Below are 27,884 nucleotides of genomic sequence, written 5' to 3'. Positions count from 1 at the left end.
GGGTTACTAATATTTACTTTGTATATACCGATGAATATCAAATCATTGTTCTTCGGCTCCTAGTTTTTATCAACCAAGGAATAAAAAAACTACATCATTAGTCCCGTGCTCCAGTACCAGTAACATATACCATATATGACCTACACACACCAATCAATGCATGCAAACCTTACTTTCATAATTACAGTGATAGTATTGATTTCCTGAGATGATTGCCTGACAAAAATATATTGAAGTTTAACGGTTCACTGTTTAAGAATGGCGCAATGGTCACTGGTGAGTGGCTAACAGGAAACGTATGTCAGGTGGGTACAGAGCGTGTATTAAGTAGTGAACACTGTGTTCAATAGTGTGACGAAGGCAACGTATGGTGGCTTGTTGACGCTTTGTCTTCCTTTTCAATTAGGACTAAAGTTATAATCAATTAGGTAAGGTTACATTTATCCTATTATTCGATTCACAGATTTGGCAAAATTGGTTGCATCACCAGTTTACGTACATTCTCAACATCAATGAGCCGTTGAGGATAACAAACAAGCCATATTTGTGCTTGTTGTGACGCCAGTGATTTGCCCGGCTGGTTGTCCGTTGCACGACTATAATCATCCGTGTTTTCCTTTTTCTTTTTTTTAGACAAAGCACGGATCTCATTCATGCTTCTGTTCAAAGCAATTCTGACACGCTGTGAAGATGACATCAGGTTGGCTTTCAAGTTTCTCGATTTAGACTAACAGTTCGTGTGTTTTTACGAATTCAATACCGTGCAATTTCATAAACATGCATGGCGGAACCTATCACCACACGATTACAAATAACGAAAACTAATTTACAACAATGCCGTGTAGCATATTTTTGTCAATAATATATGACTGAGTGGTTTCATGGTCCTAAATAACAATACTTTGTTCGTGGATTTGAGAAGTAAATTTGCATTGGTGCTGTTGAGAACATTATAGAGTAACAGACGAAGATTGCGAAAAGAAGGCACTTATCGTTTGCAAATATGAAGGCACTTAATTTAAAGACAATTAAAACGCTGGCGACCGGCTGCATGGCCTCCGTTTCGATAAATACTATAGTTCTTTAGCGAGTTGCCCCATGATTTATTCCATAAGACGTTTCAAATGCACACCAACCAGTACTAAAGATTCTTTGTTTAATTTTATCCCGTCGGCAATATTAAATTATTATAACATCCGTTTCAGTTGTATCAGATAGGGATTATTGACTTTCAAACAGCGGGCAGTGGCTGTGCCTATAGATTGTCTAATTTCGAGCAGAAACCATCCCCGCATTTCGTCATTTTTAGCATTAATGTGTATAGCATATCACACCTATCACCTATGCGGACAATCTGCGCTGAGTTAAATTGAGGAAAAAACAGCATCAGATGCTGTGGAGTCAAAACCAGCAGCATCGCTCTCCTTTATGTATACATTTATGAAATGAAGTTTGTGTTATGAAACTTTGTGTTAAAAATACTCTTGAATGTTTGCATGGTGACAATCGATAAGGAATTTAGTTTGTAGGTACACCACGTAACGGGTTAACGGACCGAAAGCTTTGCAGTATCAAATACTTACGTGGCTAAATTCCTTATTGATTTGTGTTATCTGAACTTTGTGTTATGAAAGAATTCATCCTTTTCTGTTTTCGAATTGCTTAATGCCAACCTTCTTGGAAAATTAGAACGTGGTTGCTGGTGGTCAATTGCAACAGGGGCATATGATAATGCGGCGAATACCGAATAATATCATCTATGTTTTTTCTAGATTTTCGGACATTTCTGGTCCTAACCGCCGCCATTTTGGCGACAAAATCAAAGGCTCGCGATGAAATGCTAACAGGTACATACATTCGCCTGCATTCAAGAAATCTTTTAAGAATAAAAATAACAATTTCGCTCGGATATTTGCTCAGTAATCCTGCCCGGAAACATTGTGACTCTTGACTGCACTGAACCGAATTACTTTAATTTACATCTTCACGGTCAATGATTGTAAACATTTACCTGCTTATTGGAGAGCATTTACTGAAACGTTCATAACTTATTCGCGTCTTCATATCAATCGGCTTTTCGAATCAAAATCCCCTAAAATTGCAACAATATCACTTGTGTGAACTGACGTTCAAACCCGGTAAAGCTAGGAAGTTTTTTATATCGTTATATATATTCTTCCCTAGAAAGATATATTTAACAATACTCACACAATATTTAGCTACAACATTTACCACAATATTTCGCTGTCAAACTGTTAGAGTTTAACTTAATTCCAGAAGCTCTTTCAAGCTATGGTAAAGTAGGCAAGCTTGGTATCTTGTCAAAGTATAGCGAATCAATAGTTCATTTTGTTTGGTAAATTACAATTGATTTCTAAAACTATATGGATCAAAATTGTTGGTTGCGAAAAAAACAACAGAGAATGGAAGAGTGGACGAGTTATGATTAGTATGAATAAGTAGTCATTGATTGTCGCCTGCTGTCGCTGATTATTGAGAACTGGGGCGGGTTGTTCGAAAGGCATTTAGCTTAAACGGTGGATAAGCCAAATTTCAAAAGCACTCCCATAGATGTTGTGAATGGTTCAGCCTGCATCTTGTGCATTAAATATGTACTTCCATTAAAAATCAAACTATTTACATCGAAATATTTCAGCTCAGTTGCTCAATAAATAGATAATTTTGTTTTCCATTTCGAGCTAAATGCCTTTCGAACAACCGACCCCTGGGTTTTAGATGATGTGGTTTAATTAACCGTATAATTCAGGTATGAGATTGGATTCCTGCTTGCAGAGAAATGGTTTGCTAGCGAAATATTTGCATATTTTTGTTTGAAAAGAACAGTTAAATTGAACTGATCTATTTATGCTGTTAAAATTCAAACGGAAATATGCAAACTGCTTCTCACTCGAAGCCGACAGCGAACTGTGTCTTTGCAAGTGGAAATCCAGCCGAGGACTGCGAGGACAAGCCGTCAATTTGGGAAAGCATGTATCCACAACAAAGCTTTTTTTTGTGTGGTTTTCAGATCCAGATAAATGTTTCCAGGAAGAATTCGTACCCTATATCAAATGCTCTGAACAAACCAACTACCAACCTTCGGTATGCGATTGTGGGGACAGAGAAGAGTGTTATATTAAACTTGTAATCACACGAAACCCTAAACCAAGCGATGAAAAGAAGATTTTCAGTATTAATGGCGGTCGTATTGGTCCGACGATCATCATAAACGAGAACAAAATATTAGCAGTTGATGTCATCAATAATATCGACGATGAAGGTACTTCGATTCATTGGCATGGGATGCGTCAAAGAAAGGTTCCTTGGATGGACGGAGTGGCGAACGTAACGCAATATGCAATACCACCAAAAGGAGGAAAATTCAGGTAACTTGCTTTCCTGGATATGTTGTACAAACGCTGTGCTTCAGCGAAATAATTCGTTTTGCTTTCAATAGGGATCAATTTTTCATGTCCTAGGTTTGCGAAATTGCCCGTGTCTTCTAAGCAAAGATCTGCCTTGTGGAAAAACGACTTGCATATATATCGTAACGCTCCTTGTCTGGTGTAGAAAAGTTTTTTAATGTTATCCTTTATCTCATTACAAACTATCATTGTATGTTCAAATATGGCCGAGGTGTGCAACCAAGGTCATCCGTATTTATGTGTAACTGTCAACGGGAAAGTGACAATAAATTACAGAAGATTAACAGTTGTTTAAAAGCACACATACCACAGTTAATCTACCTCTCGCCTATAACTATATGTTAGTCGAAACGCAGATTGAACTGATCTGTCCTGACTCCTGAGGACGATAAAACTGATAAAAGTATAGTCGAAACACAGATTCACTAAAGCTACAAAATGTTTTTCGAAGTTACTGTTCTTTCGTACAGCTAATCTATTGTAATTCATATGACGATAAAGACTATCGTCATATGAATTGCAGTAGATTAACTGTACGAAAGTTGAACTACAATTGATTAACTGTACAAAAGTACGAAACTGCAATCCACTAGTCGAAAAACCGCTCAATCAATTCATTGTAACGTGGTTGTAAATTCAATTCATAGATATATCATTCGGGCGTATCCTTGTGGAACGCATTGGTACCATTCCCATGTGGGTTATCAAAGAGATCATGGTCTTTTCGGAGCTTTAATCGTGAACGAGGGGAAAGAAACATGGCAAAAGTTGATCGATTCAGTGCGTGTTGAGCCGGACAACCTTGTTGAAGACTTTCGCTTCACTCTGTCCGTCACAGAACACATGAGAATTTCGCATGGAGAAAGAAATTGCACGGAAGATGGCTCTAGGGAACCAGTGAAGGATGAATATGTATCTTCTTTTCAAATTAATGGTGTCATACTACAAAAAGGAGTTGATCACATTGGCAAAAAGGTAGGCATCTAGAAAACCATTGCTGTTGTATATATAAAGGTCTGTTCACCCAATTCACTTCTGACGTATGAAATATAGTCGGTTATTGATGAAGCCGTAGTGCATTGGCTTCAGTGGATTTGCTACTTATATACATCGCAAGTCAACAGACTATAAAACATCCTTCAGAAGTGAATTGGATCCAACAAAATTGGATCGTGTGAACACACCTTAAAGAAAACCATGCTTTTTGACAATCTAAATTACAATGTTTTGCAGGAACCATCTTACACCGTAGAGAAAGGAAAATATTACAGGTTTCGAGTGATTGGTGCCGTAGAGGTGACCGCAATCCGTGTCTCCATTGACGGCCATAGACTGACCGTAATATCGACGGACGGCTACCTGACGCGACCTTTTGAAACGGACATTCTACACGTTCACGTTGGCGAACGATACGATTTTGTTGTGAAAACGCAAGCTGATGTCGACCCGGGGACAATATTTCCAATTCGAATCGAATCCGTTGAGGTGTACTGCAGTAACCACACCCAACCGGCGGGGGTGGGCATCGTGTATCTCAAATACAGCGGCCAGGGGGGAGGCCTCACTGCGAAAACTCGCTGCACCCAAAACTGTGTAGCGCTGAACTGCCCTTTCGAGAACTACCCGAAGTTTAGCAGTAGGGAAAATGCACCATCTATTCAATGCTACAACATCTATGATGCACTTCGGTTGCTCATTCCGGCCAAACCGCAGGATTTGCCACCAGCTCCAGCGAAAAAGACGTACTTTTTCAATTTTGACGTCTCTAAAACCTCCTCGGGTGACCTAGCGACGATCAACGACGTCGAAATCGAACTCCCTGATGTACCTTTCGTCATGACCGACGGGCCGGCAAACGACGATTGCGCCTATTTCGCGTACAAGAACTGCGGTGGAAAGTGTGCGCACGCAATACTAGTCGACAAACACGTATCGAAGTCGTACGAGTTCGTCTTTTCGTCGATACCGAGGGAAGGCAGCGGGGAAAATATCGCAAATCAGATAACCCACCCTATGCATATGCATGGTCATTCCTTCTGGGTGAAGAAAATCGCCTATCCAGAGTACCATGATAATGGTACTATCAAGGCTGCGAACAAGGATATACTGGTGCCGGAGTGTGGCCACGCCCATTGGAGGGACGGTATCCGACCATCGGTGGAGGATATTACGAGTACGACCGTACCTAAGGACGTGATCACTGTGTCGGGCGGCGGATATGTCGTTATAGAGTTTATGGTGGATAATCCCGGATGGTGGTTTATGCACTGTCATATCGACTACCATCTTATTCACGGGATGGGTCTCGTCATCGGAGAGCAAACCGCTTGTCAAAATCCACCACCAGAGAAGATGATGAGCCCGACCGATGAGTTTTGCTGGACCGTTGAGGAATTCCGAGAAAAAGAGATGTTCCAATGCCCAAGTAATAGCGATAACGTTTCCGATGACGAGGATCGGCGCACTCCAAATGAAAGAGATGATGTTGAGGTTAAGAGCGGGAAGAAAGAGCAGAAACCTACGAACAGTGATTATCGCGAAGACGAACGACCAAATTCAAGAATGATTTGGAGTAGATACATGAAAGATAATAATAAACTAAATTGAAAACTTTATCACGTTCTCCAAGGACCAGTTAAAGACGTCGAACGTTTTATGTGCCGAATCGAATTGAACTTAAGCCAAGACTTTAGCTCATTAACATTAGGTTTGGCACATGAAAAGTTCTACGTCTGAAACAGGCCTAACTTTTTCGAACAATTATTCGCAAAACTTTAATCCTACAACTAATCTCAATATTGGATTATTACTACAATATTTTTCAAAAAAACAACTTAGGTTATGTTGTTCGTTGTTTTGCAGGACCAAAGCGCTGTTACACTATGCAATTTTAGGGGCTGTTTACATGAGCCCGGTTACCCGAGATTCAACGAAGCGTGAGATGATTTTGAGGTATTGAAATGAGCAGATAACATGATCCTGGCAGTCGTATAATCACTACAACAATAGCATGTGCTTGTTTGGTGTCATAAAGACTTATTTCAATACCTCAAAGTCCTCTCACGCTTCGTTGAATCTCGGGTAACCGGGCTCATGTAAACAGCCCATTACTCGCAAATTGCAATGCAATTGTAATCTTGAGAGATGTTAATTTGTAATGATTGTTCGAAATGCAAATAAAACGTCAGCAGATCTAAGAAATGTTCGTATTTGTCAACTTCAAATGCCTCAGTCTTGTAACGCCGCATTTAGGTGCTTTCCTATATACGGTTAAAACGATCAGACCGGTCCTGTTGTATTTAACGCAGACAGATGACTGGTGTTTTAGAGCGATTCAAGAAATATGCATTCAAATATATCGTTATTTACATCTGCCTAGCGCGGGAACGTAGTTTCACAGCTTTATTTTTACCGAAATACTTGATTTCATTCAAAATATGACTGGTTCCAAAGCGAGTACCCCGGGTGAATCGCCCCTCAAGGGTGAATCGAGGAGGTCTTAGTCGTGTTTTAAGAAGAGCAAGTGGTTATCAAACTGTGGTCGCGGACTACTGGGAAGAGCAAGAGTTCATTGAAGAATAAAAATTCCGCAAAAAAAACATTGCAATCTAAACAAAGGCGTTTATTCATTTCATTTGTGAAACTTTTAAACAAAGAAGTATACCAAATGCAACTTTGTACAAAAATACCCTAGTCAATAATAAAGAAACTAACGAATCAATTTTTAAATATACCCTGTTAAACGCCAGGTAGAAAAACGCCAACCTTGTAAGCTAAGCTCTCCCCCCTTTAGACATGTTATGTACGATCAATATCCGGGGGGGGGGCGAGCTGCACAGAGGTTGGTTGTGAAATACTACATATAATATCAGTGTTTGGTAAAATTAATTGAAAAATAATGCATTAATTCATAAATATGCATCCCACCATTTGCCTAAGTTTGATGCATTTAAGTTTTAAACAGCACTCTTAGAATTACTTCAAATTATCCAGAAATGTTTATCAAATCAGCCAAAAACCAACGTATAAAACCTGCTAAATGCTTTAGATAAATATAAAACCATTCACATTCAGCAAAACCTGCTTGCTAAACTCAGCCTGTAGGAACAAACAATGTACCTTTCTCATGACGCTCCTCAAAAATATTTCGTTCGCACTACATAATAGACATCTTTGATGACGTCAAGCGCGGGAAGTCTGATCTTGCACGAAGTTTGATTGGCTCCCCAAAACTAACAAACCAATCAAACTTCGTGTAAGATTAGACTTTCAACGTTGACGTCATGAAAGATGTCTATGATATAGTGCGAATGAAATATTTTTTGTATTCCTAAAAGGTTACCCAGGGGTCTCTATATCACACGACCGCGGGTCGAGGGCTCATATTGTACGTTTGACTGATATATAAATTGATAAAAAATACTAGTCGAAAACCCCTACGCCAGGATCTGAAACTGGTATTTACACCAGTACCTTTACATAAGTCTACCATTAACACGCATTGAATTCTGAAATCCTCGAAGTTCACTCGCTCGTACTTATTTCAGAGAGACAAAAAAACACATTCCAGTTGACCAATGATGCATGGAGTTCAAGCTCCGTGGTAAATATGAAACACCGAAAGTCTCGTACAAACAAGCAAATTTTCCATGAAACATTTTCTCGACAAGTTCCCTTGCTCGCTTTGAACAGCTAACAAGATTTTCACCGCCATTTTTCGACGAACTTATTTCATTGACTGTTCGCAAAGATTTCACCAACATTCATGCACGAAGCTTGTATTTTCCAATCCACAAACGCATTCATCTATTTCACACAACCGATGCTCGTGTGCACTAGCCTCTCCTTGTTGAAAAGCCGGCATGACCAGGCTTTTCCACAAGGCTCTTGCATGGTCTACGAAGATTTGTCACTTTTTTCGCGAACAAACGAAACTGTCAAAGGTAACTGACTTGTCAAAGAAAGCAAGCTCGCCTGTACGACGCTTAAAACAAGACAAGTGGAGATGCCAAGATTTAGTCAAGTGGAGATGCCATCTTCAAAACAGGATGGCGATTAAGCGACTTTGTTTACCGATTAAACAAGGACGAGTGTACGTGAACTTGTAAAGGATACAGCCTTCAATCACATAAATAATAAATAACTCGAAATTCTAATAGTCCATTCTAACAGATAAAACTAACGCCACTAACACATGCATGCAATCAGTAGCCATTAACGGCAATAGCATAATTCTAAATCGCTTAATACTTTTGTATTTGAGCCACATAATGTATTAAACAGTAATTCTGAATTACCTTATGAACAAGGAACTTGTCTTTTGCTTGGGAGTTCCCTTAAAGGCGAGTCGATTTACGTAAAACACCCCAAAGACATCAAAGGTTATAAACAACAAGCGCTGGTGTCGAGCGTGACTACATACAACACACTTCGTTGATAAGATTGAAGAAATACAGCATCTCAAAGACATCAAATACATTGAACATCTTCGAATAAAGGAATGTAGGCAAGACTTGTTAGTCTATTGAAATGATTTAGACCTAATAGGAATTTGACTTGATTGTATTAATCGTAATTCTTTGCGAAGCGTTCACGTTGGCCAAAAGGCGACTGCAGAAAAATCGCAAGGCTTGACGGTTATGTTAAACAGATCGACTGAATACGGTCATTAGCGCTGCCAGAAAAGCGAGAGAACAAAAGGGAAAACAGGTTCAAGGATGCTGGTCAAATTGAAAACGTCGTTAACCTAACTTACGTCGAGTAATCGCATAAATTCATTAATTCTGCTTTGTGCTGTGTAGTAATTTGGTTCCTTATAATACAATTCGAATCTATTCAAACGCCTCTGTGTTTCAAAAATAAAGTATGGTAGATTAATGAAGCGATTCCAGATTGTTTTTCATGATACACCATAGAGTACATAACGCTTTATGTACGTTGAATAATATACTCCATGTATGTTGACAAATTGCCGAAAAATTTCTTGTACAAAATGACCAAGCAAATTTTGTATACACCTTGTAGAAAACCGGCTATTTTTTTGCAATTCTACATGCAGAATGCTTATTTAAATCAAAGTTCACACAATTTGCAGTCGTCTTTCTCCCAATAACAAGAGATAATGTATTGTCGCAACACACAAGTTCTCAATGAATGAATCTTGAAGTGTTTTACGCGGTAAATTTGTCGAATAGTACAAGCTATAGTTGTTTGTATAAAAGTTCAGCCGAGAGCAAAAGATGCGAACGTGAGATGGTTATTCATGCCTTGGCTCAAATACAAAAAAGCAAAGCGGTTTTACGCTGTTGCCGAAGGAATGCCAAACTTATTGGACAGGGCAAGAAGGTGAAAGCAGGGTAGATAGGGTGGTAAGGGGGAAACGTAGGGATTAGGTTTGCTGTTCATCTTGCTCCTTTATTCTAAAGAAAAAAGGAGAGCTTTTCCTAAGGTTTTTGTCACATTCTCGCTCATCCCGCTGAGAGCGAAATTTGTAATGCAAAGTGTATTCGCGCGTCTATTTGATCGCACACACCAGGGTAAGAATTGTTCAAACACCAAATCGCACACAGTGTAAATAGATCTCTTAAATATAATATCAGCGAAGCTGATGATAGTATTTATCCAACGCATACCTTGAAGGTGAGTCTTGAAGACCTGAAATAAATCCCATCAACCGAGATATCTCTTCTCTATCACCTTGCGGCACTGTTACCTAAGATATACGCATGCGTGGAAAATTTCATTTGTGATTACTGCAGCTTCTCTATACAAAGCAAAACATTCAAGCTTTAACAAGAGTCAGAAGCACCTACCTCTGCAGCCGTTGTTCCTCGTCCACCAATACCTGATAATTCATTTATCTATAAGCAAGAAGGGATCGAGAATTCAAACACTGGACTATTTTATACTCTATGACATTATTAAGATGGAAGCTAAGTTATAAAAAAATGAAATAAAATTGAAACCACATTTGGATTAGGAAAAGCATGCCTCTGTTAACTGTTTTATAGCCCCGTTTACACTACACTCGATTTATTGGCACGGCACGGCTCGGCTAAAATGGGTACCCGTGCCCATTTCATCCATGCCCGGCCTTTGTTTTGGTAGCCTGAGCACTAGTAAAATTGGGTACGCATACCAATTTTAGCCGTGCCGATAAATTGAGTGTAGTGTAAACGTGACTTATAAATTGATTGTTAAAAGACGTCGTCCAACCAATACCTTTCTCTGCATCTGAACGGCTTGTTTTGTAAGTTGCTTCAAGAATTCAGAACTTTCTTGACATCGAATATCCAAATTTCCAAACTGTATAAATGTATTGATAGACATTACTCAAGGTACTGTCGGTACAATCCATTTGGCTATAATAGCATTCTAACTGGGATCATTTTTATGTAGCTACTAACACATACACATGTGCAGACTCTGCACTGCAGAACATATTCCCGACAGATCCCCGATTTCAGAAGAGACAAAGATTTAGTCTATATCAGATTTAGAGGCAAATATATGAAACAATTTCCGCTCTTTAAGACTATTTCATTTCCTATAAGAATTTAGTCGTAAACATCTTGAAAATTTATTCAAAATCATGACGGTCACACCTTCCAATACCTCGGGAAGATAAAATCGTGGCAAATCATTATAGATCATTTATGGATAAATATTTATATATGGATTCCCTCATCCATATTCTTGAAAAAAGTTTGACAATTTCAGTAAATTATCATTAGAATCCCGTTATACCTTCTTCTGATAGACATTAAAGGCGGATTTCTCGCTTTGCAATGCGGAACGATAGTCGCCTGCCGAGGCTTTAGCTCTTGCTAGGAGATGGAAACTAAAGAATACAACAAACTGTCAATGAAGGAACAATGGAAGAGTCGAGCAATTGAAATTCGCGTGCGTTACCTCATAGCCGTGTGAATACTTTCTGGGCCATGATATCTAAAACAAATACAACATACATTGTAATTCGGACAAGAAGTCATTTCCACGAATGCATTACAGCCTTACTTTTGCTGAATCAGTGCGGCATTTTCCAGGAATTTTATTGAAAGGTCGAATTCTCGTTGTCCTTGAAGAACCAAACCAATATTGCTCTAAAAAACAAAGAGGTTTTATTGCATTGAATCATCCAGGGCGGTGGGGGAGGGGTTAGGGGATACAGCCGGGGCGTGGGAAATTTAACACGGAGTTATGTCGAGTATAAGTGTAAATAGCGCCATGTGCAGACCTCAGAATAAAGTGTGAGGTTGTGGATAAGGGGGTATACAGAGAGGGGGTAAGGGTGAAGGGGGGCATGAAGCTTAAGAGACGAGGTGGGGTAGTGTGATATGGCACTTGTTCCTGCTGTGAATGGAACCTGGTTACAGAAACTGATGTGAATCTTACATCAAATGTTGCCATGTCTGGATGTCCCTCGCCAAAGACGACCAGTGCGAGATATCGGGCTCTGTACATAAGTTTCAAAGCCGTAGACACGAGACCAGCGTTGTGAGAGTACAATGCCAAGTGAAGCTGTTAAAAAAGACGATGAACAGTTGAACGACTCGAGAGCAACTGTCAAAACATAACACTTTATTGTCCGCTATTTTATAGCTTCAATTATTTATAGCAAACGGACGATCCAGTCATAGTTTATATATCAGTGAAGCTATTTTATTACCATCTCAGGCTAATCTCGCATGAGCCAACTTAAAGGTAGTACACAAGATTAAGTCACTTACGTAAGCCATTATCGTATCAGGATGATCGATGCCATAAATTCTTTCACAGACAACCACGGCTTTCCGTTGATGTAGGACAGCCTGTACAAGAAGAGAGCTTCTTTGTGAGCCCAAATTTTTTTTGGGGGGGGAAACATTCAAAACATAAAACACCAGCGTACTACTTTAAATCACTTCATTTAGCCTGATTCTTAGCAAACTGAGTCAATCTAACATATTGTAGAAACCCATGCAATTGTACCTGAATCGCGTCATCGGCCATATAATAGAGTCGAGCTATTTGTCTAGACAGAAGACAAAGTTTGCATCAAGTTTAGGTTCAAAAAATATCGCTGATACTTATAAACAATGACAAAAGGCCGTATACATTTGAACTAAATATACGGCTAGACAGGGGGAGGGGGGTGGTGAACGGAAATCATCAATTACGATAAAGGTTAAAGTTGTGACTAACTGTAACCGAACAACAAACCTGTAACAGACCGCGATATCCCCGTGCAGCGGTCCGTACACTTGATGATAGAGATTCAAAGCCTCCACCATGATGCCGTGAGACTCGCTGAGAAAACCTACAAAACAAGGAAATACACCAGTTAGTCAGCTCATTTCGATTTTAAGATACAAATGTGAATTAGCATAGATCAACAGGAAATGTATATATATGATATGTCGTGTATATTAGCGAGAAAACGTTCAAAACACAAATATTTTCGGCGTACAACCGCAAAGTTAATACATTTTAGCTTTATTCTTTAGATTATGTAGTGGACTAAGTCTTGAACAGTTTTTGGTAGTTGCAAAACACCAAGAGACAAGCAAATAGCGACAAAAATATGCGGTTGCTGAATTAGTGTGGAAAAAACTCACCTGACTGGAGTTTATTCTGAGCCGCCTCAAATAATGCAGCCGCGTCCACCGCCTGGTAAGAATAATAATTTGCTTTGTTTAAATTAAAAAGGTTCATGCAAGCTTCACACATAAAAATTTTTGACGATTGTAACTGGTTTTATTTTTGCATTTAACTCCGACTGGCTATATGCGCGATTTTAATCCAGATTTCATTCATCATCTTACCTTAGGATTTGTATGTTTTACGATGGGGAAGATATTCATAACGTGTTCTTCGCTGAACGTGGGATTTCTCTTCGAAACGAAATCGTAAGCGGAAAGCAATACTTGGACACCTGAATAAAATCATAGCAAACATTCAAATTTACCATTGCAATTATTGAAAATTCCTCCACACTCCACTCATTGCTTTGTTCGACCTGCGATTTCACAACCAACACACCTGTTTTTAAACAAAACGACCGAAGCATTGAAAGAGGTTGTAATCCATAGGTGCTTATGACTTCGTCTATACTTCCTCTACAATAAAGGCACATGAAATTACAACAAAACAATGTATTACCGCACCAATAAGCCAAAAAATGCCAACTTGTTTACTAATATTTCAATGAAATTTTTATGCAGCATATTTTGGCGGGAAAATGTTTAAGATATAAAACTCTTAAAACCTTCTCGTTTTGCCAATGGAAATCACTATTTTAGCTTCATTTTTATCGGTCATTTACTTGATTGAGTTTTTGAAAGTACTTGGTGGATGCAAAACATCAAAAGAAAGAAATTTTAACAAGATGAAATGTATGATGCCGCATATTTTGGCGGGAAATATTTAAGACATAAACTATTAAAACCTTCTCTGTTTACAAATGGAAATCACTTTATTTTAGCTTCATTTCATCAATCATTTAGTTTACTAAGTTTTTGACAGTATTTGGCGGATGCAAAATATCAAACGACAGAAGTTTTAACGAAATTAAACGCGCTGGGTCAACGGACCGAAAGCTTTGCGTATTAAATACTTACGTGGCGTACCTGGCTATGAATGTAACAGAAACTACATGCAGGCAAGCTTTAGCGAACTACATGAATAAATGGGCGTTTGTGAAGTCACTTACTCTTTAAGCTCAAACCCGAAATGTTTTTGTATGTCGGTGACAATCCAGGACCACAGAAGACTTGGAGTTAGTTTGGCCCAAATAACTGAACAAGAAATTGGAAATATGTCAACGATATTGTTTCATAGCGGATGTTTCATATATATATCGAGTGAAATGCCACAAAATACGAGTGTACCTTCGTTATTGGAGTTTTGTTTATTTCTGTTTTTCTTATTCTTTTTCTTTTTATGGTTCGTCTAAAGACGGGAGAACATGAAGTTCAAACTGATGATTATAGAAAATTTTGATGAAAGCTCGATAGAAGGATAGATCCAGCGGTTAAGATTAGCAGATTAAGGATTATAAAACTCACTGACCTCGTCATTCGGTATTGTTGGAACTGGATTAGGATACGAGCTCTGTTGGAGAAAAACACGCACATTTTGCTTGAAATGATGTTCGCCTGTTTACATGAAGTATAGTAGAAATATGTCTTACCAATAGACAGTTCAGAAAATGACTGACAGCCGTAGCAAGATTCTGTTGTAATGCTAAAAGTTAAAATACAGTAGGTTTACTATTATGTAAAACAATTATCGGCTTACTGACAGACAAGAAAAGACACAGACAAAATAGAATAAGAAGTATTTTCCAAAGAGTTACAAAGTTATTTTGATGTTGTTAGACAGATTAAAAACACGTTAAAATGATTAAAAATTATGATATTTCAGCACATCTTAAATACCTTGCCGCATGTGATCTTTAAATAGCTTCTTCGCGGCTCTCAAGATCATTTCAGAAATACATATTTTCTGCAAGGTAATATATTTATGTCAACATTAACATGGCCAAGAATTTATTTTCATTTCTACAAATTTGTTTAGAGGTTTGAATGGTGGTAAACCTGATATGTAGACTTTTCCATTCTAATGCGATCTTATCATATAGAAATAACAGACATAATAATGTCTATCACCTCTATGGATCAAATACATTTGTAAGAATCGCATACTTAACTCACATATACATGTTCCAAGTCGTTTCTCCCTGCGAGACAAGTGGCGATTTTACCAAGGTATCGAATATTGATGCCTCTGTAAAATTGTAAATGATAAATTGAACCGGTTATTTATTTAGAAGAACTACGTTTGCTATTTCATAACACGGACTGACCTCGTATGCAAGATTTCTGTAAACGTTTCCCCGTCCATAGGAGATTGAGCCAGACTGAAAAAATCCTTAATCTATACAAGAAAATATCCGGAATTAAAAACTGAAAAACATTGAGCTGACATCGAGAGCAACGGACGGAATAAAACATTGCAAAGCAGTAAGCAGTAGACTAGTCAGGCTAGTATTGGTAGCAACAGTCAACACTCAGTCAGACTAGCAGTACTGCAATGATCAACTGACATTGAGGAAGGTTGAAAGTGAAACACTGAATACAACATTGCAAAGCAGTAAGTACTAGACTAGTCAGGCTAGTATTAAATATAGCAACAGTCAACACTCAGTCAGACTAACGAAGATATAAAATTTCTGAATAACTAATTTCTCACCAATGTGGCTATGACGGGGTGAGACAGGAACGCTGCAGTATCCTGAATTAACTGTTTATCTTTTGGCAGACGAGTACCCTATTGAAATTAAATAAAAAAGCTACATATTGTATCAACCAGTGTGGCTATATATGCACTTTCTAACCAAGGCTGCTCAAATCTGGTAGCAAATCACATTGCCATCAATATATCATTTTATTCTCACAAAACAGCAAACCCAAATGACCCTGACCAGATGACGAGGTACCCCCACCCAGGTCAAATAGTCACGCTTAACATTATGATCTGTGCCCGACCACCCCCTTTCCTCTCCCCTGGAGAGGGGGGGACATACAGGACAAAATGTTCGAGTTAGTCATTACAAAGGAGAGCAACATCTTATGCACAAAATTCAACTATACCTCACATTCTGCATGTCTAACTTCTTCGTTATACGCATCAGGATTAAATCTGACATCAAATTCTACGTAAAAAATTGACTTTATTTATTACAAACGACGATTTGCCTCGTGGCGTATGGAAATCAACCCCAACGCAGCGTAACCGTTGATTTAGTTTGTACCAAAATACGAAATCCTTATTATTTTAAGCGTGCTGCCTCGATTACATATGCTAAACTAACAAATTACAACATTCACCTGTCTCGCTAAGAGATCCCACCGCCATTGCTGCGTCTTTTACGACATCACTCGAAACTCTCTCTTCTATGGAGAAAAAATTTTCTTCTAATATAAGTTCAGCATTCCATATACATTGGATAACAATTGGTAAAATCTAACAAGAGGTTCAGATCTCTATTTATATATAAATACCCTCCCCTAAAATGTCTAATTAGACTCGTTATTATCAACTTTATTTACACTGGCTAACTCTATCAGTTTTTAACTGTGTTTGGAAGAGGTTCAAGAAGGATAATCTATAATAGATCAAGCCATCAGTGGTTTAACGAAAACATACCACCGTTCTGCTGTCCCTTCATATCTTCCTCTTTATCATTCTGTTCAACAGCCATCGATTCTTCTTCAGATGAAGTCGCAATATTTGCATCACCATTTTCAGTTGTCTCTTCTTTCTTAATTACATTTTTGTTTTCCTTTGGAGGCAAATACATCTAACTTTAGTGCACATGTACACGATGACATAGCTACTATTGTGTTTTGGGGGTAACTATACTGTATCAGGGTTACCTCGTTGGTAATTTATAAACACACAACATAACGTAACACGAATCATTCTTACAGCATACTGCCAAATATTTGTCTTTTTCTAAACTGGACGATTATCCAAAAAGTTGACAGTTTTTGTATCCTTAAATCAGCCATCCTATGCCCTTAATAGTTTACCTCGACTTTGGACTTTATTGACACATTCTTAGCCACGAGTCTGAGGAAATTCACGTAACGCGACCTGGGTGATTAAAAAACAATGTTACAGGTATGGCTGAGGTTCTTTTAGTGGACAATTAATTCATTGATCTGAAGTTGCACGTGCATTGTATCAAACTACAATATCTGACCATCAGACTGCCACGTTTCAGATATATATTCTTAAGTAACTTATATGCAACTTATTTTAGTCAGAATTCAACTACCGGAACTGGACAACGACGGGTTGAGATATATCATGTTAAACAATGTTTGCTTTGGCAACCATACTTACGCGATAAAGGACTCGATTAATTCTGGTCTCAAGGACACCAATTTTGTCTTATACGTTGAAGGAAATGAGAATATTTCTTCCGCGTTAGTTGTCAATGAGGATCCAACTCCTGGGTTTCAAAACATGAAAACACTTTTGAGCAATGCATTTGCGTTAAGAAAAGTAACGAGGAATTCCGTTTTAGACCAATCAGCAAATTTGTTTACATTTTCAGTAACCCAATAAGAATGCATGCATATTAACTACTTCCGGTAAAATGGTACATTATTCAACATTTTACATGAAGTACTAAAAATTATGATTGGCTTAGCCTGAACAATGTAAACAACTTTGCTGATTGGTTTATAACGGAATCATGAATCTACAACGCTCCCATCGTTTTAAACGATTGTTTTCTGAACCCTTAAAGCAATTTCGGGAAGTGTTTATACAAACCTTCAAGGAAATTGACATCTGTTGGGAAAGTTCGGAAAAGATCCAGGATATAATGGCGACCATCTGCACCAAGTATACCCTAAACAAATTAAGTTATTATCAGTCTCACCGTCGGAGATCTCTAATACAACTGGAACGTGAAACGATAATAAGTGAAAAGCATGTCTTTGACTTGGCCTGAAGCCTAAATAGTTTTTTCTATGTTATAAGCGGAGATACCTCACCCAGGACGATGGGATTTGTATAAATCTACAGTAACTAAAGCTATTGAACATTTCTATTCGGTGTGGAAGTTTCAAGACTTAGAAAAAGATAAATATCTAAAATTAATTTAAAACTTTCTACACCAAATAAGTTTCCAATAGTTTTAGTTTTATTTACAACCTTTCGGCTACAGACTCAAACACGTGGACATTTACTTAATTAATGTAATAAAGTTCACCTGTCTAGGTGAATATACACTCTCATGCTCTCAAACCTTGCATTCGACGGAAGAAAGTAATTCCGTTTCTTCGTCATTTTCGTTTAGAACCCTTAAAGCAGAAAACATTTCGTTCTGATTAAAAGCAGGCAGAGCTGTGGACAGGCACGTTTAGCAGGTTCACACAAGTAACACAGCACAGTGCCATTACATTACTGAATATCATTTGAAATTTAGGTTGGAAGCAGCATCGTAAAACGTGGTTCATTTGCAATGCTTGCATGCTTCAAGGAACACAATACGGCACGGGAAACAATTTATAATTTCCACGATTGTCACTTACTGCTGTGATCGCAGTCTTAGGACTCTAGCTGCCTTTCCAAGCTAAAAAACACACAAAATGTTTCAACTGCAACATCGTGTTTATCCCCACAATGACTCACATAATGGCCATAATAAAAGGCATAAAGATTGCTTGTGATGTGCTATTTTCTACCATGCACAATGGTTAAGCAAACCCCTACCAATTTTAGAAATTCTGGATTCGAGGTGACAGTCTTCCCGGCGTCTATGGAACCGTAGATCACGGAGTTCTCCTGATCCCGTTGTAAAATACCTTAAACAAGACACAAAAATATTGAGTCTGGTATATCCAACCTTTCGTTTTAGACCAATTTCCAGCAATATTTTCAGCGACCCAATCAGAATGCATAAATTTTACTTTCGGATTACTTTCGGTAAAAGGTACATTATTCACCATTTTACATGAAGTATTAAAAACTTATGCATTCTGATTGGCTTAGCCTGAAAAATGTAAACAAATTTGCCGATAAGTTAAAAACAAAATTCCTCCTTGTTCAGGGTCCATCGACAGCCCACTATATGTACCTATTTGTTAGATATAAAACGACATGCATTGCACACGTTATACCTGGGATTATGGATTGAGCAATCACACGATAACCACGATAGTCTATCACAACCGTTCCTAACGTATAAAGACCCTAAGAAACCACAGATATCATTAATAATACCTACAGTGTATACCTACAGTATATGTTGATCACATTTTGTAGTGTAAAATGGCTTCTATAACTCGTCCCTCGACACCACAAACCATTACTCATTCTTACCTCGATATCAACTCTGTTATACGACGAAACACCTTTTAAATCGGCACCCTGGGAAAAGATACGACAGGTAATCCGTCATGAAACCGCACATGGAAACTTACAATATTAAATTTCAGTCAATCCAACTTCGACAAAATTCTTTAGAATACTTACGGCGGCGGCATAGGCAGCCTCGTCACCTAAAAAAATTAACAGATACAAATTTTGAACAACGAATTTCGACTTTGATAACATATATAGCCATATACGAAAGTACATGAAGTATCATGAGGACGAAAGGTGGCGAAACACGAGGACGTATTATAATATAATAATCTAACTTACCACCAACATTCTTAAAATGGTCTCTGCTATCAAATGCCAGACTGAAGAAAATGTTGTTCCAAATATACATCCGAGATCTGCAGTGAGCAATATACAAAACAATTTATAGGTGAAACGGTGACTTGGCGGTGTAAATACACTAGCAGTTTTTTCAAAATATACTGGTGAGATTACACTTTTATGCAGAGGCGTAACTAGAACGATAATTGGGGGGGGGGGTGAATATTCATATATTCAGTTCTGCCCGACGGATTTCTATTGTAAGCTATTGCAATTACAAAAGAAATCCGTAGGGCAGAACTGGATATATGAATATTCACCCCCCCCCCCAATTATCGTTCTAGTTACGCCACTGCTTTTATGTGACTCAAAAGTTGCATCACAGGCAAAACTCACTTTTCATCATCGCCCGGATTTATTGAAAGAACGTTCCCGTCAACAACGGACATTGCACCCCGTGTGGCGGCCATTACAAAATCGCTTGTGATCTAAACAAACAGATATACAGAGCGTTGAAGAAAACAGAACGGACATTGGAAGATCTAATATTTTTATAAAGAAGGCAAGAGCACTATTTTCCCTTCCAAGAACACTTTTCTTACATCACAACGGCTAGAAATAGCTAGAAATTCTTACTCTTGATCAATACAACGTGTGGCAAAAGTCTCCATGCAAGAGGAAAACTTGCAAACAGTTGTAGCTACCTTGAATATTGCTCTGTCTCTAAGAAGCCGTTGCTGCAACGTCTCTCGTGGTAATTCTCGCGCGGATTGCAGCTCTTCGTTCCAATCCCTCAACTATAGAAAAGTAACAGAAAGAAAACGCAATTAGCCTTCAAACGCCTCTCACGATGACGATTAACCGCCATTTTTGGGTACTTTCAATTTTTTCAAATGCGTTTAAACAATAATAGCAATGTGTAAGAAGGATTTTTTCATAGTCAATAATGGCGGCACATTTGTCATCGCGAGAAAGGCTAATTAATGGCATAATTCAAATAACACACAGAACATTCCCTCACTGTTAATTCTTTCGAGTTAGGGTAATCGTTAACTGGTAACCGAACACGGTACAAATGAGGCGAATACGGTACAAACGGGGTGAGCACGGTACAGACGGGGTGAACACGGTACAAACGGGGTGAACACGGTACAAACGGGGTGAATACGGTACAAACGGGGTGAACACGGTACAAACGGGGAGAATACGGTACAAACGGGGTGAATGTGGTACAGATGGGGTGAATACGGTATTAGTTAGTGAGAATTACAAACCTGTCCTGGCATATGTTCTTCGTGGCCAATTCTCACGTATGATGCTACAAGTTAAATCAAATTTAAGTCTCGAAAACGGAGCATGAATTATTACAGGTAACATTTAGGAAAGCATGCATGGAATCATTATAGCTACTTACAATCTTCGGCTCTCATTCTGTCTTGTGTGTGGTCAAGTTTTGGAATAGCCCAAGAAAACACTGTAGCGAAAGATAGACATAATAAAAATCAATTCAACTTCCATTTATCTTCTGCTCCTTTTTATATAAACACCAATGAATTTCAATGATTTAACATGCACTGTTATTGAAGGAGCCGTTCCTATTGCATCGCGGTCTGCTATTGTATATCAAACAGGCTCTGTACTCAACAGGGGCTGGTTGTATCAAGCCCGTTTAGCCTAAATGGTGGATAATTCAAAATTAAATAACACTTTTACATCTCTCTTGAATGAGTCAACTTGAAAATTATGCCACTGAATATGTAGTTGTAAACAGTATCTTTGCATTAAGGTCAAAAACATTTAGTTCGCTGTTGAATAAAACGAGAGACTTGCTTCTTATTTTGAACTTATCCACCGTTTAAGCTACATAAATGGGCTTGATACAACCGGCCCCACGTCACGTACCTTGATATGGCGTTGGAATTACTTCGAGAGGATGTCGTCTCATACTACAGTATAAAAGGAAATAGAAAAATACTGTTCAAGGGAGACGGAAAAAAGATGTCTGAATCCTATAACAAGCGACCTCATTCTGAGCCCAAAACCCAGAAAACAGAGGTAAGAGTCCTGGGGCTGGTTGTATAAAACTATTTAACTACACTTCGCATAGTTAAATCCTAGTTAACTCAGAAATTAACACGTAGCTACCTAGTTTTTTGCAACAATGCAAAGTTCTTCTTGAAAAGTGGACTTAGCTAAAAACAAGGAGAAAGGAAATCAATGAGAGTGCTTTACGAAATACAAAATGCACCGAAAAAACTTCTTGTTGTTAAAGATAATATTGACAAGCTTCTCAAGGGGAATATTGTATCTATGTGATATCATACCTGGGAGAGGAGTCCGACCAAGGTATGCGACCGACAACTCTCCGCTCGTGGTTGAGGGTTAAACACACCATTTTGACTTCTGAAATTTTTCAAATCATGCATCACTAGTTTATTTTGTAGTTGATATATATAGCCAGTCAGGCTTGAAACCAGATAAAGTACAATACAGAGGTCGGTTTTATAAAGCGGTATCTAACGGAATTTTCCCCCCAAATCGCTGTAAAAGTTTATTCACATGATCCAATTTTGTCAGATTCAATTCCTTTCTGATGGCTGTTCTACAGTCTGTTGACTTGAATTGGATATGGACAGCAAATCAAGTGTTATAAAAGCTGATACAGTTCTGCTTTATCAATATCAATACCTTCATCATATCAGTATCAATATCAATACCTTCATAAACTAATTTCAATTGGTCAAAAGTGAATTGAATCAAAATTGAATGGCTAATAGACCTTATGCAGAATCACGTATTGATTCCAACCTCGTTCGTTCCCAGGCCCTGGGAACCAGGTTGGTGTTGTTTTACACGTGTCTTTACACGTGGATTTGGAATAATACGATGGGCTGCGTGCAATGCACGTGCACGTACCTGTTTATGTAGAAGCCTGCTGGACACGACGTCACGTTCACGTGATCATCTTCGAGAGTTATCACATCAATATATAGCAAATCACCTAAAGAAGAACATACGAATTAATTGTAGACAGATTGTGGACAGATTGACACGTTCGCACAATGGACAAGCTAAGGGCAATGTAATCTGTGATGAAACAAGAAATGACGTAGCCCGACCAGTTTTAAGGCCGTATCATTGTCAACACTGTGAGCACTCAAGTACAATCGTAAAGTGTCTCTAGGGTATCAATTTCATGCTGCTATTTACAGCATAATCCTTCTGATTAAATTTGTGCGATGCAAAAAACTGTTCTCTAAAAGGATATTTGATTTCCTACCAGCTAATCTTCGGTAGCCAGGCGTGGGATTCCAGCTGCTCAATGATAACTCTTTCACACACGCAGGAACCTGGATAGTGGAGGAACCGAGTTATAATGCGATAACATGCGACACTCTAGACAGAGCATCGGTGCTTATTTTCATAGCAATGGCGATAATGGCTCAGATGTCCATCTATATACAGTGCACAAATCTCTCTGCAATACTGTAATGACGCGATAATTCTTATATTAGCCACACTGAGTACCAACTCTTGTATTTTCTATTGTAATTAAGCGCACGAAGATGTTTATAATCATTATATGCATTTCAAACTCAACAAGACTGTTACAATGTTGTTGTGATAAAAATATACACACATTTTTATTCTAAAGACAAAAGTGTTTTCACAGACTTTTCTATCTATTATAAAATAAAAAGGTAGTATACACAACTCTGACAACATCAGAGGCATGTCAAATTTGTTGCTGTTTTAGCTAACCACCACTCCCCCCCCCCCCCTCTCCCCCGGGGCTTCTTGGTGTAAGAGTGCCGAACACATTTACCTTGGGGGCGACAGATTTAGGAAACAAAGCTTCCAAGGTGAGAGGTTGTTCTTCTGATGGGAAGACATAATCTGGGGGAGTACATTCTTCTGTTGGTACGGTGTTAGTGGTATCTCTTTTCACCTTTACCAATTCCTCTGAAATATCAAAGAAATTATGTATGAACATGGTGCTTGATAGCGGGTATTCAGGAGGTGGGGTTTATTGTTGGGATGGGGTCTATGGATGTAGCAGGGGGGGGGGTAAGGTGAGATAGAGAGGGGCTCGATGTAGGCGTGAGGGTTAAATGTATGATTGTGAAAGCAAGTTGAAGGTTGAGAAGTGACGTTGATAGGGGAAGGGATTATGAAGGGAGGTTTGGGGAGAGGGGGGAGAATCACCTCAAACTTTCACTGTTCGAAAGCTAAGATTCATTGTGGATGTGAAGTGGTCCATTTTACAAGTCCGGTGATTTCACGAGAAATATTGATAAAACGCACGAGCTCTCTGCGTGAACCTAAAACAGGGATGAAATACGCTTGATCGAAAACCAGACTTACCCTCAACCTCGACTCCAGAGACCGCCACAGAAAACGAAAGTGAGAGATTATCGGCGGCGCTGAGAGCGTTACTCTCAAAAGACGTGCTCAGCAAATCTCGCAATCTTCGCACGTGAATACGGGCTTCTCGAACCGAATATTGCTCTTAAATAAAGAGAAGACAAGTGGACTGCTTAGAACGCTAGAAAACCTCTTTGCACTGCAGCGGTAAAGAAGAAAAGAACTCAACAAACCTTCAACAACTTTGATGACGGATTCATCCTTCAGCCCTTCTATCGTGTGGAGCTCGGCGAAGTCATCAAGTCGTTTGCCGTCGAAATAAAGCGAAACACACGTTCTGAAGCAACTTTCTTGACGATCCAACACGACCTGTCGTATATCTTGAACGGTCTCGTGCGAAGATATCTGCAACGAAAATTGGAGGGTGGGTTTAGGGGGGTGCACCCCCTCGTCCTAGTGGCCAACGCTAGCCTAGACCATGGGGTGCAAATATTGGTACAAATTGAAGTTTTAGAGGTGGATGTGAGAAAATCAAATTATAGTTATTTTATTGAAGTGCAGTTGGGAGCTTGGTGTCTTGTATCTGAGGCTCTGGTTACGGACGGCTGAAGACCGTTAAGTGGAGGGAGGGAGGGAGGGAGGGCGGGCAAATATTCATATATTCATGTTAGCAGGCCGTAAAAACAATCAATTTCAAAAGGAACTAATAATCCTGAACGTGAATATAGGATTATGTGCCATAACCCGCCGTGGTTGCAGGCGATCTCAGAAACACTTTACAGATGTTCATGTTTAGAATTGAGAAACACTGTTCAGTGAAATCAAGAGGCTTGTACCTGAATGGTTATTGTTTCATTACAACCAGGAACGGTGAGTTTTAGATTCATGAAATACAGAGGAGGGATTTCTTGCTCCGAAGACTTCCCATCTTCCTTCTTTTCTGCTTTCACATCCTCACCTGTAAACAACAGAGGATGCTTTGGTCCACCAGAATAAATAAAACCAATTTGCAACTGGGGGAATTGCTGAAGTCTTGGAATTTTTTGTACCAAATTGAGTTTTTGATAGTTAAGCTTTATGTATTTCTACTGAAAACTGCCAGTCTTGCTTCAAACCTCCCCTGATATTATCACTCCAGTTTTACTACAGAGTTCACTGCTCTAGATGCATGGAATTAGCTTTTAGTATTTCTGATGAAAACTCAGACACTGTCACTGGATTCAAGTTTTCACTCCAGTTGAACTATAGAGATCACTGCCTAGATGTACGGTCAACACTAATCTCATTCCCCAAGCCTGCGATTCCTCTGGCAAGAAAACAAAGGCTCTAGGATAATCAAAATCAGAAATGATTCTGATTGGTCATTCACGCTGTTTCAATTTCGAGATCAAAAAGCCATTAGGATTTCTGGCTTCTGGTTTGGATCATCCCATAGCTTTTGATTTTCTCGCCAGAGGAGGCTTGGGGAACAAGATTGGGTCAACAGGGTTTTGTATGTTTCTTATTATACCTTATTTTTTTAACATTGATCCTAATTACTTTAATGACCCCCCTCACCCAAACAAAAACATGGTGGAGCACCCGAACTAACCATTTTTTTCATTTCCATTGGCCTCTACCCCAATCTCTTTGGTGACATCTTCTGCAGGCTTGCTGTGGTCAAAAGGGCATTTTGCAACAGGTTTGTCTTGTGGCTTTTCACTCTCAACCTTGGTTGGAACTGTATCTAAGTCTGACACAACTGCAGGCATGCTACCTTTCAGAATCTGATAAACAAAAACTAACTCATTAATTGGCAGTGCTCCTCTATTAATGACTAAATTTTAAGGTTGCGTACATCTGACTTAGCTTCTTGCATGCAAAAGCCAAAATTTTTGCAGATAGTTTAATAACTCATTGACTGGCAATACACTTCCACTGAGTAAAATCTTCTTGTATTAGACTGAGTAAATTAGTAAGATAGGCTAAAGAAAGAATTTAACAATTTAATTTCTCATATTTTTCAGTTTATTCTGAGTTAAGATCGAGTAACATTTATCGATTGATTAATTATGACAACTTTGTCTTCAACAACTAATTAAATTGCTTTAAAAAACAGGCAAATTTTGATGCTTAATGAAACAACTTCATTCATCATTGACCAATCGACCAGTCTTGTACATTGTCTAAAGGGTAATGACTGGGTAATCTGCTAACTCAATTACTAGTGATTAAATTGAGAATATCTGCTCTGCATAGCTGCCAAGGTAATGGTTGCAATTAATACTCACAGCATCAGCCTTTTTAATGCCATATAATAAATTTCAATAGCTTGACATAAATGTCATTCCCATGTGCAAATCTAGCTAATTCCCCATCAGATTCCCCGCAAATAAAAGGAATTTTGGAGATCAATAATATTATCAAGAAATTAGCTTGACCTCCCCCCAAGGGCCAAAGCTATCTTAAGCACTATCAAAACAAAATGAAATTACTGTTGAAGACATTTAATCTTGAAGCACTTTAATTGCCGTAAACAAATCACAGAAACTTTCTGTCACTAAAAATCCCACGAACTTGCATGTGAATTGTGAAATCGCACAGCCCTTTTGCATTTCAAAAAGTCTGGTGTCTCAAAGGTTGTACATTCTAGTATGGACAGCTAGAACACTCATCCAACTCAACCACAGACTTGAGATGCATGCATAATTATTAATGGCCATAATGATTTCCTTTTGTGTGAAGCTCACTTAATTCCCCCTTTATACCACTTTAAATGCATGACCAGCCTTTCAGGGAGACAAACAAACAACATTTTAAAACAATCCCTTGCAAAATAGCCCTACGGAGCGTGCCACTGGTCACAGACAAGACAGAAATACAACCAATTACCTTATGTACAACATATTATCAACTTATAGCTAATTATTAAATCACTGCTATTTCAAAATATAACACGTTTAGCATAATGCATTGCTTTGAAGATTTGGCAAGGCACTTTGCCACTTCACAAATCAACGACGAAAGTTCTAATCGTTTTATATCTCATTGATGATTATATTTCATAATTTTACGCAGGAATTTTTGACAAAATAATCTGACCCCAAATTGGCTGGCAAACTAAAATTAATATTTCATTGTTTTCCGTTCGTTTTTCCAGCTTAAAATTTCATGAAGCTTTTGTGAATAGATTGGCTTCGCTTGCGGACTTAGACAGGGATGAACGCGTGTCAAAATGTTTGCAAAAAGATTAAAAAATTCGACAACGTTTTACAACCGACCCGACCTCTGAACATCCCCCTTTTGTTGCGTAATACCGAGGCACGATTACGCGATATTTTTTAAAACCATCGCATGAACAAACGTTTTAAAAAATATGCATCGAAAATCCATCGCAAAGTATACCACGCATGAAGAACTAGCTACAAAAGCTTTTTGATCTTTTCGCGACACAACAATTATCGCTAAAATCTCGCGATATGTCCAATATAAATTCAGCTTACATAACATTCAAGTCCAGAGTTCAAGATGCCGACATAATCTCGCGTATAGAAACAAATTCGGCCGTTCGATCTCCGTGTAGGTGATATATGATGTGAGATGTTTGACTTACCTGGATAAGTCGACAATGTTAGGCTATATCGTCTTGAAAAATGCTTAATTTGTCGAGTGTTTCTCTTCGATCTGAAAAACTTTTAGATTTAAAGTTCACGTGGAACGAGCGACCATCGTATAACTAGACAGCGGTATCATTACTCTACTAGTGACCTTTGACCCCTCGCAGCCTGAGCGCGCATGTGTTAATGAGCATGATAGCTCACAAGGTACCCTCAAAAACTCCCTTTAATTAAAGCACAATTAAAGCCCCATTTACACTACACCCAAATTTATTGGAACGGCACAGCTAAAATG

The 27,884-nt window shown here is 38.6% G+C and overlaps 2 protein-coding genes across 3 annotated transcripts; one reads left to right on the top strand and one right to left on the bottom strand.

Annotated features, from left to right (window-relative positions):
- Positions 1-152: 152 nt before the first annotated feature.
- Positions 153-6,173, top strand: LOC114520380 (laccase-3-like). Its single transcript, XM_028540627.1, has 6 exons — positions 153-428; positions 634-700; positions 1,773-1,847; positions 3,029-3,386; positions 4,073-4,400; positions 4,659-6,173. Exons 2-6 carry the CDS (start codon positions 691-693, stop codon positions 6,030-6,032), a joined length of 2,145 nt encoding a protein of 714 aa, XP_028396428.1. The 5' UTR covers positions 153-428; positions 634-690; the 3' UTR covers positions 6,033-6,173.
- LOC114520379 (clustered mitochondria protein homolog) lies at positions 1,874-27,688 on the bottom strand. Of its 2 annotated transcripts, XR_003686689.1 has the most exons (51): positions 27,586-27,688; positions 25,585-25,759; positions 24,830-24,951; positions 24,227-24,398; positions 23,994-24,137; positions 23,455-23,591; positions 22,909-22,978; positions 22,545-22,629; positions 21,953-22,031; positions 21,774-21,820; positions 21,531-21,574; positions 21,043-21,102; positions 20,903-20,946; positions 20,333-20,425; positions 20,025-20,116; positions 19,629-19,705; positions 19,458-19,483; positions 19,305-19,352; positions 19,103-19,175; positions 18,696-18,787; positions 18,515-18,555; positions 18,229-18,283; positions 17,751-17,829; positions 17,316-17,424; positions 17,000-17,063; positions 16,614-16,749; positions 16,295-16,360; positions 16,058-16,119; positions 15,657-15,734; positions 15,271-15,341; positions 15,119-15,191; positions 14,843-14,909; positions 14,596-14,648; positions 14,475-14,516; positions 14,294-14,354; positions 14,116-14,200; positions 13,446-13,522; positions 13,229-13,338; positions 13,022-13,073; positions 12,627-12,723; positions 12,396-12,438; positions 12,155-12,235; positions 11,820-11,945; positions 11,442-11,527; positions 11,337-11,372; positions 11,172-11,265; positions 10,647-10,730; positions 10,238-10,285; positions 10,058-10,137; positions 8,723-9,844; positions 1,874-2,092 (listed from the first exon to the last, which is right to left on the bottom strand). XR_003686689.1 is itself a non-coding variant. In XM_028540626.1 (50 exons), exons 2-50 carry the CDS (start codon positions 25,742-25,744, stop codon positions 9,814-9,816), a joined length of 3,852 nt encoding a protein of 1,283 aa, XP_028396427.1. In that variant the 5' UTR covers positions 25,745-25,759; positions 27,586-27,688; the 3' UTR covers positions 7,035-9,813. The 2 variants fall into 2 exon arrangements, 1 of the variants encoding a protein (XP_028396427.1); XM_028540626.1 differs by lacking the exon at positions 1,874-2,092 and having other exon boundaries at positions 7,035-9,844.
- Positions 27,689-27,884: the final 196 nt, after the last annotated feature.

The sequence above is a fragment of the Dendronephthya gigantea genome, unplaced genomic scaffold, assembly GCF_004324835.1.
Source record: "Dendronephthya gigantea isolate DGI-Jeju-01 unplaced genomic scaffold, DenGig_1.0 000016F, whole genome shotgun sequence".
Taxonomy (NCBI): domain Eukaryota; kingdom Metazoa; phylum Cnidaria; class Anthozoa; order Malacalcyonacea; family Nephtheidae; genus Dendronephthya; species Dendronephthya gigantea.
Note: the sequence above shows the minus strand (reverse complement) of the source record. Positions and strands in the feature narration are given on the sequence as shown.

Bases quoted from the DNA above. Each gene is read 5' to 3' on its own strand.
- LOC114520380 (XM_028540627.1), top strand. The intron at 1,848-3,028 runs GTACATACATTC...TGTGGTTTTCAG, and splicing joins TCGCGATGAAATGCTAACAG to ATCCAGATAAATGTTTCCAG. The intron at 3,387-4,072 runs GTAACTTGCTTT...TTCAATTCATAG, and splicing joins CCAAAAGGAGGAAAATTCAG to ATATATCATTCGGGCGTATC.
- LOC114520379 (XM_028540626.1), bottom strand. From the start codon at position 25,744: ATGCCTGCAGTTGTGTCAGACTTAGATACAGTTCCAACCAAGGTTGAG. The intron at 24,138-24,226 runs GTTTGTTGAGTT...TCTTTATTTAAG, and splicing joins CGTCATCAAAGTTGTTGAAG to AGCAATATTCGGTTCGAGAA. The intron at 16,120-16,294 runs GTGAATGTTGTA...TTTTTTACGTAG, and splicing joins GGGATCTCTTAGCGAGACAG to AATTTGATGTCAGATTTAAT.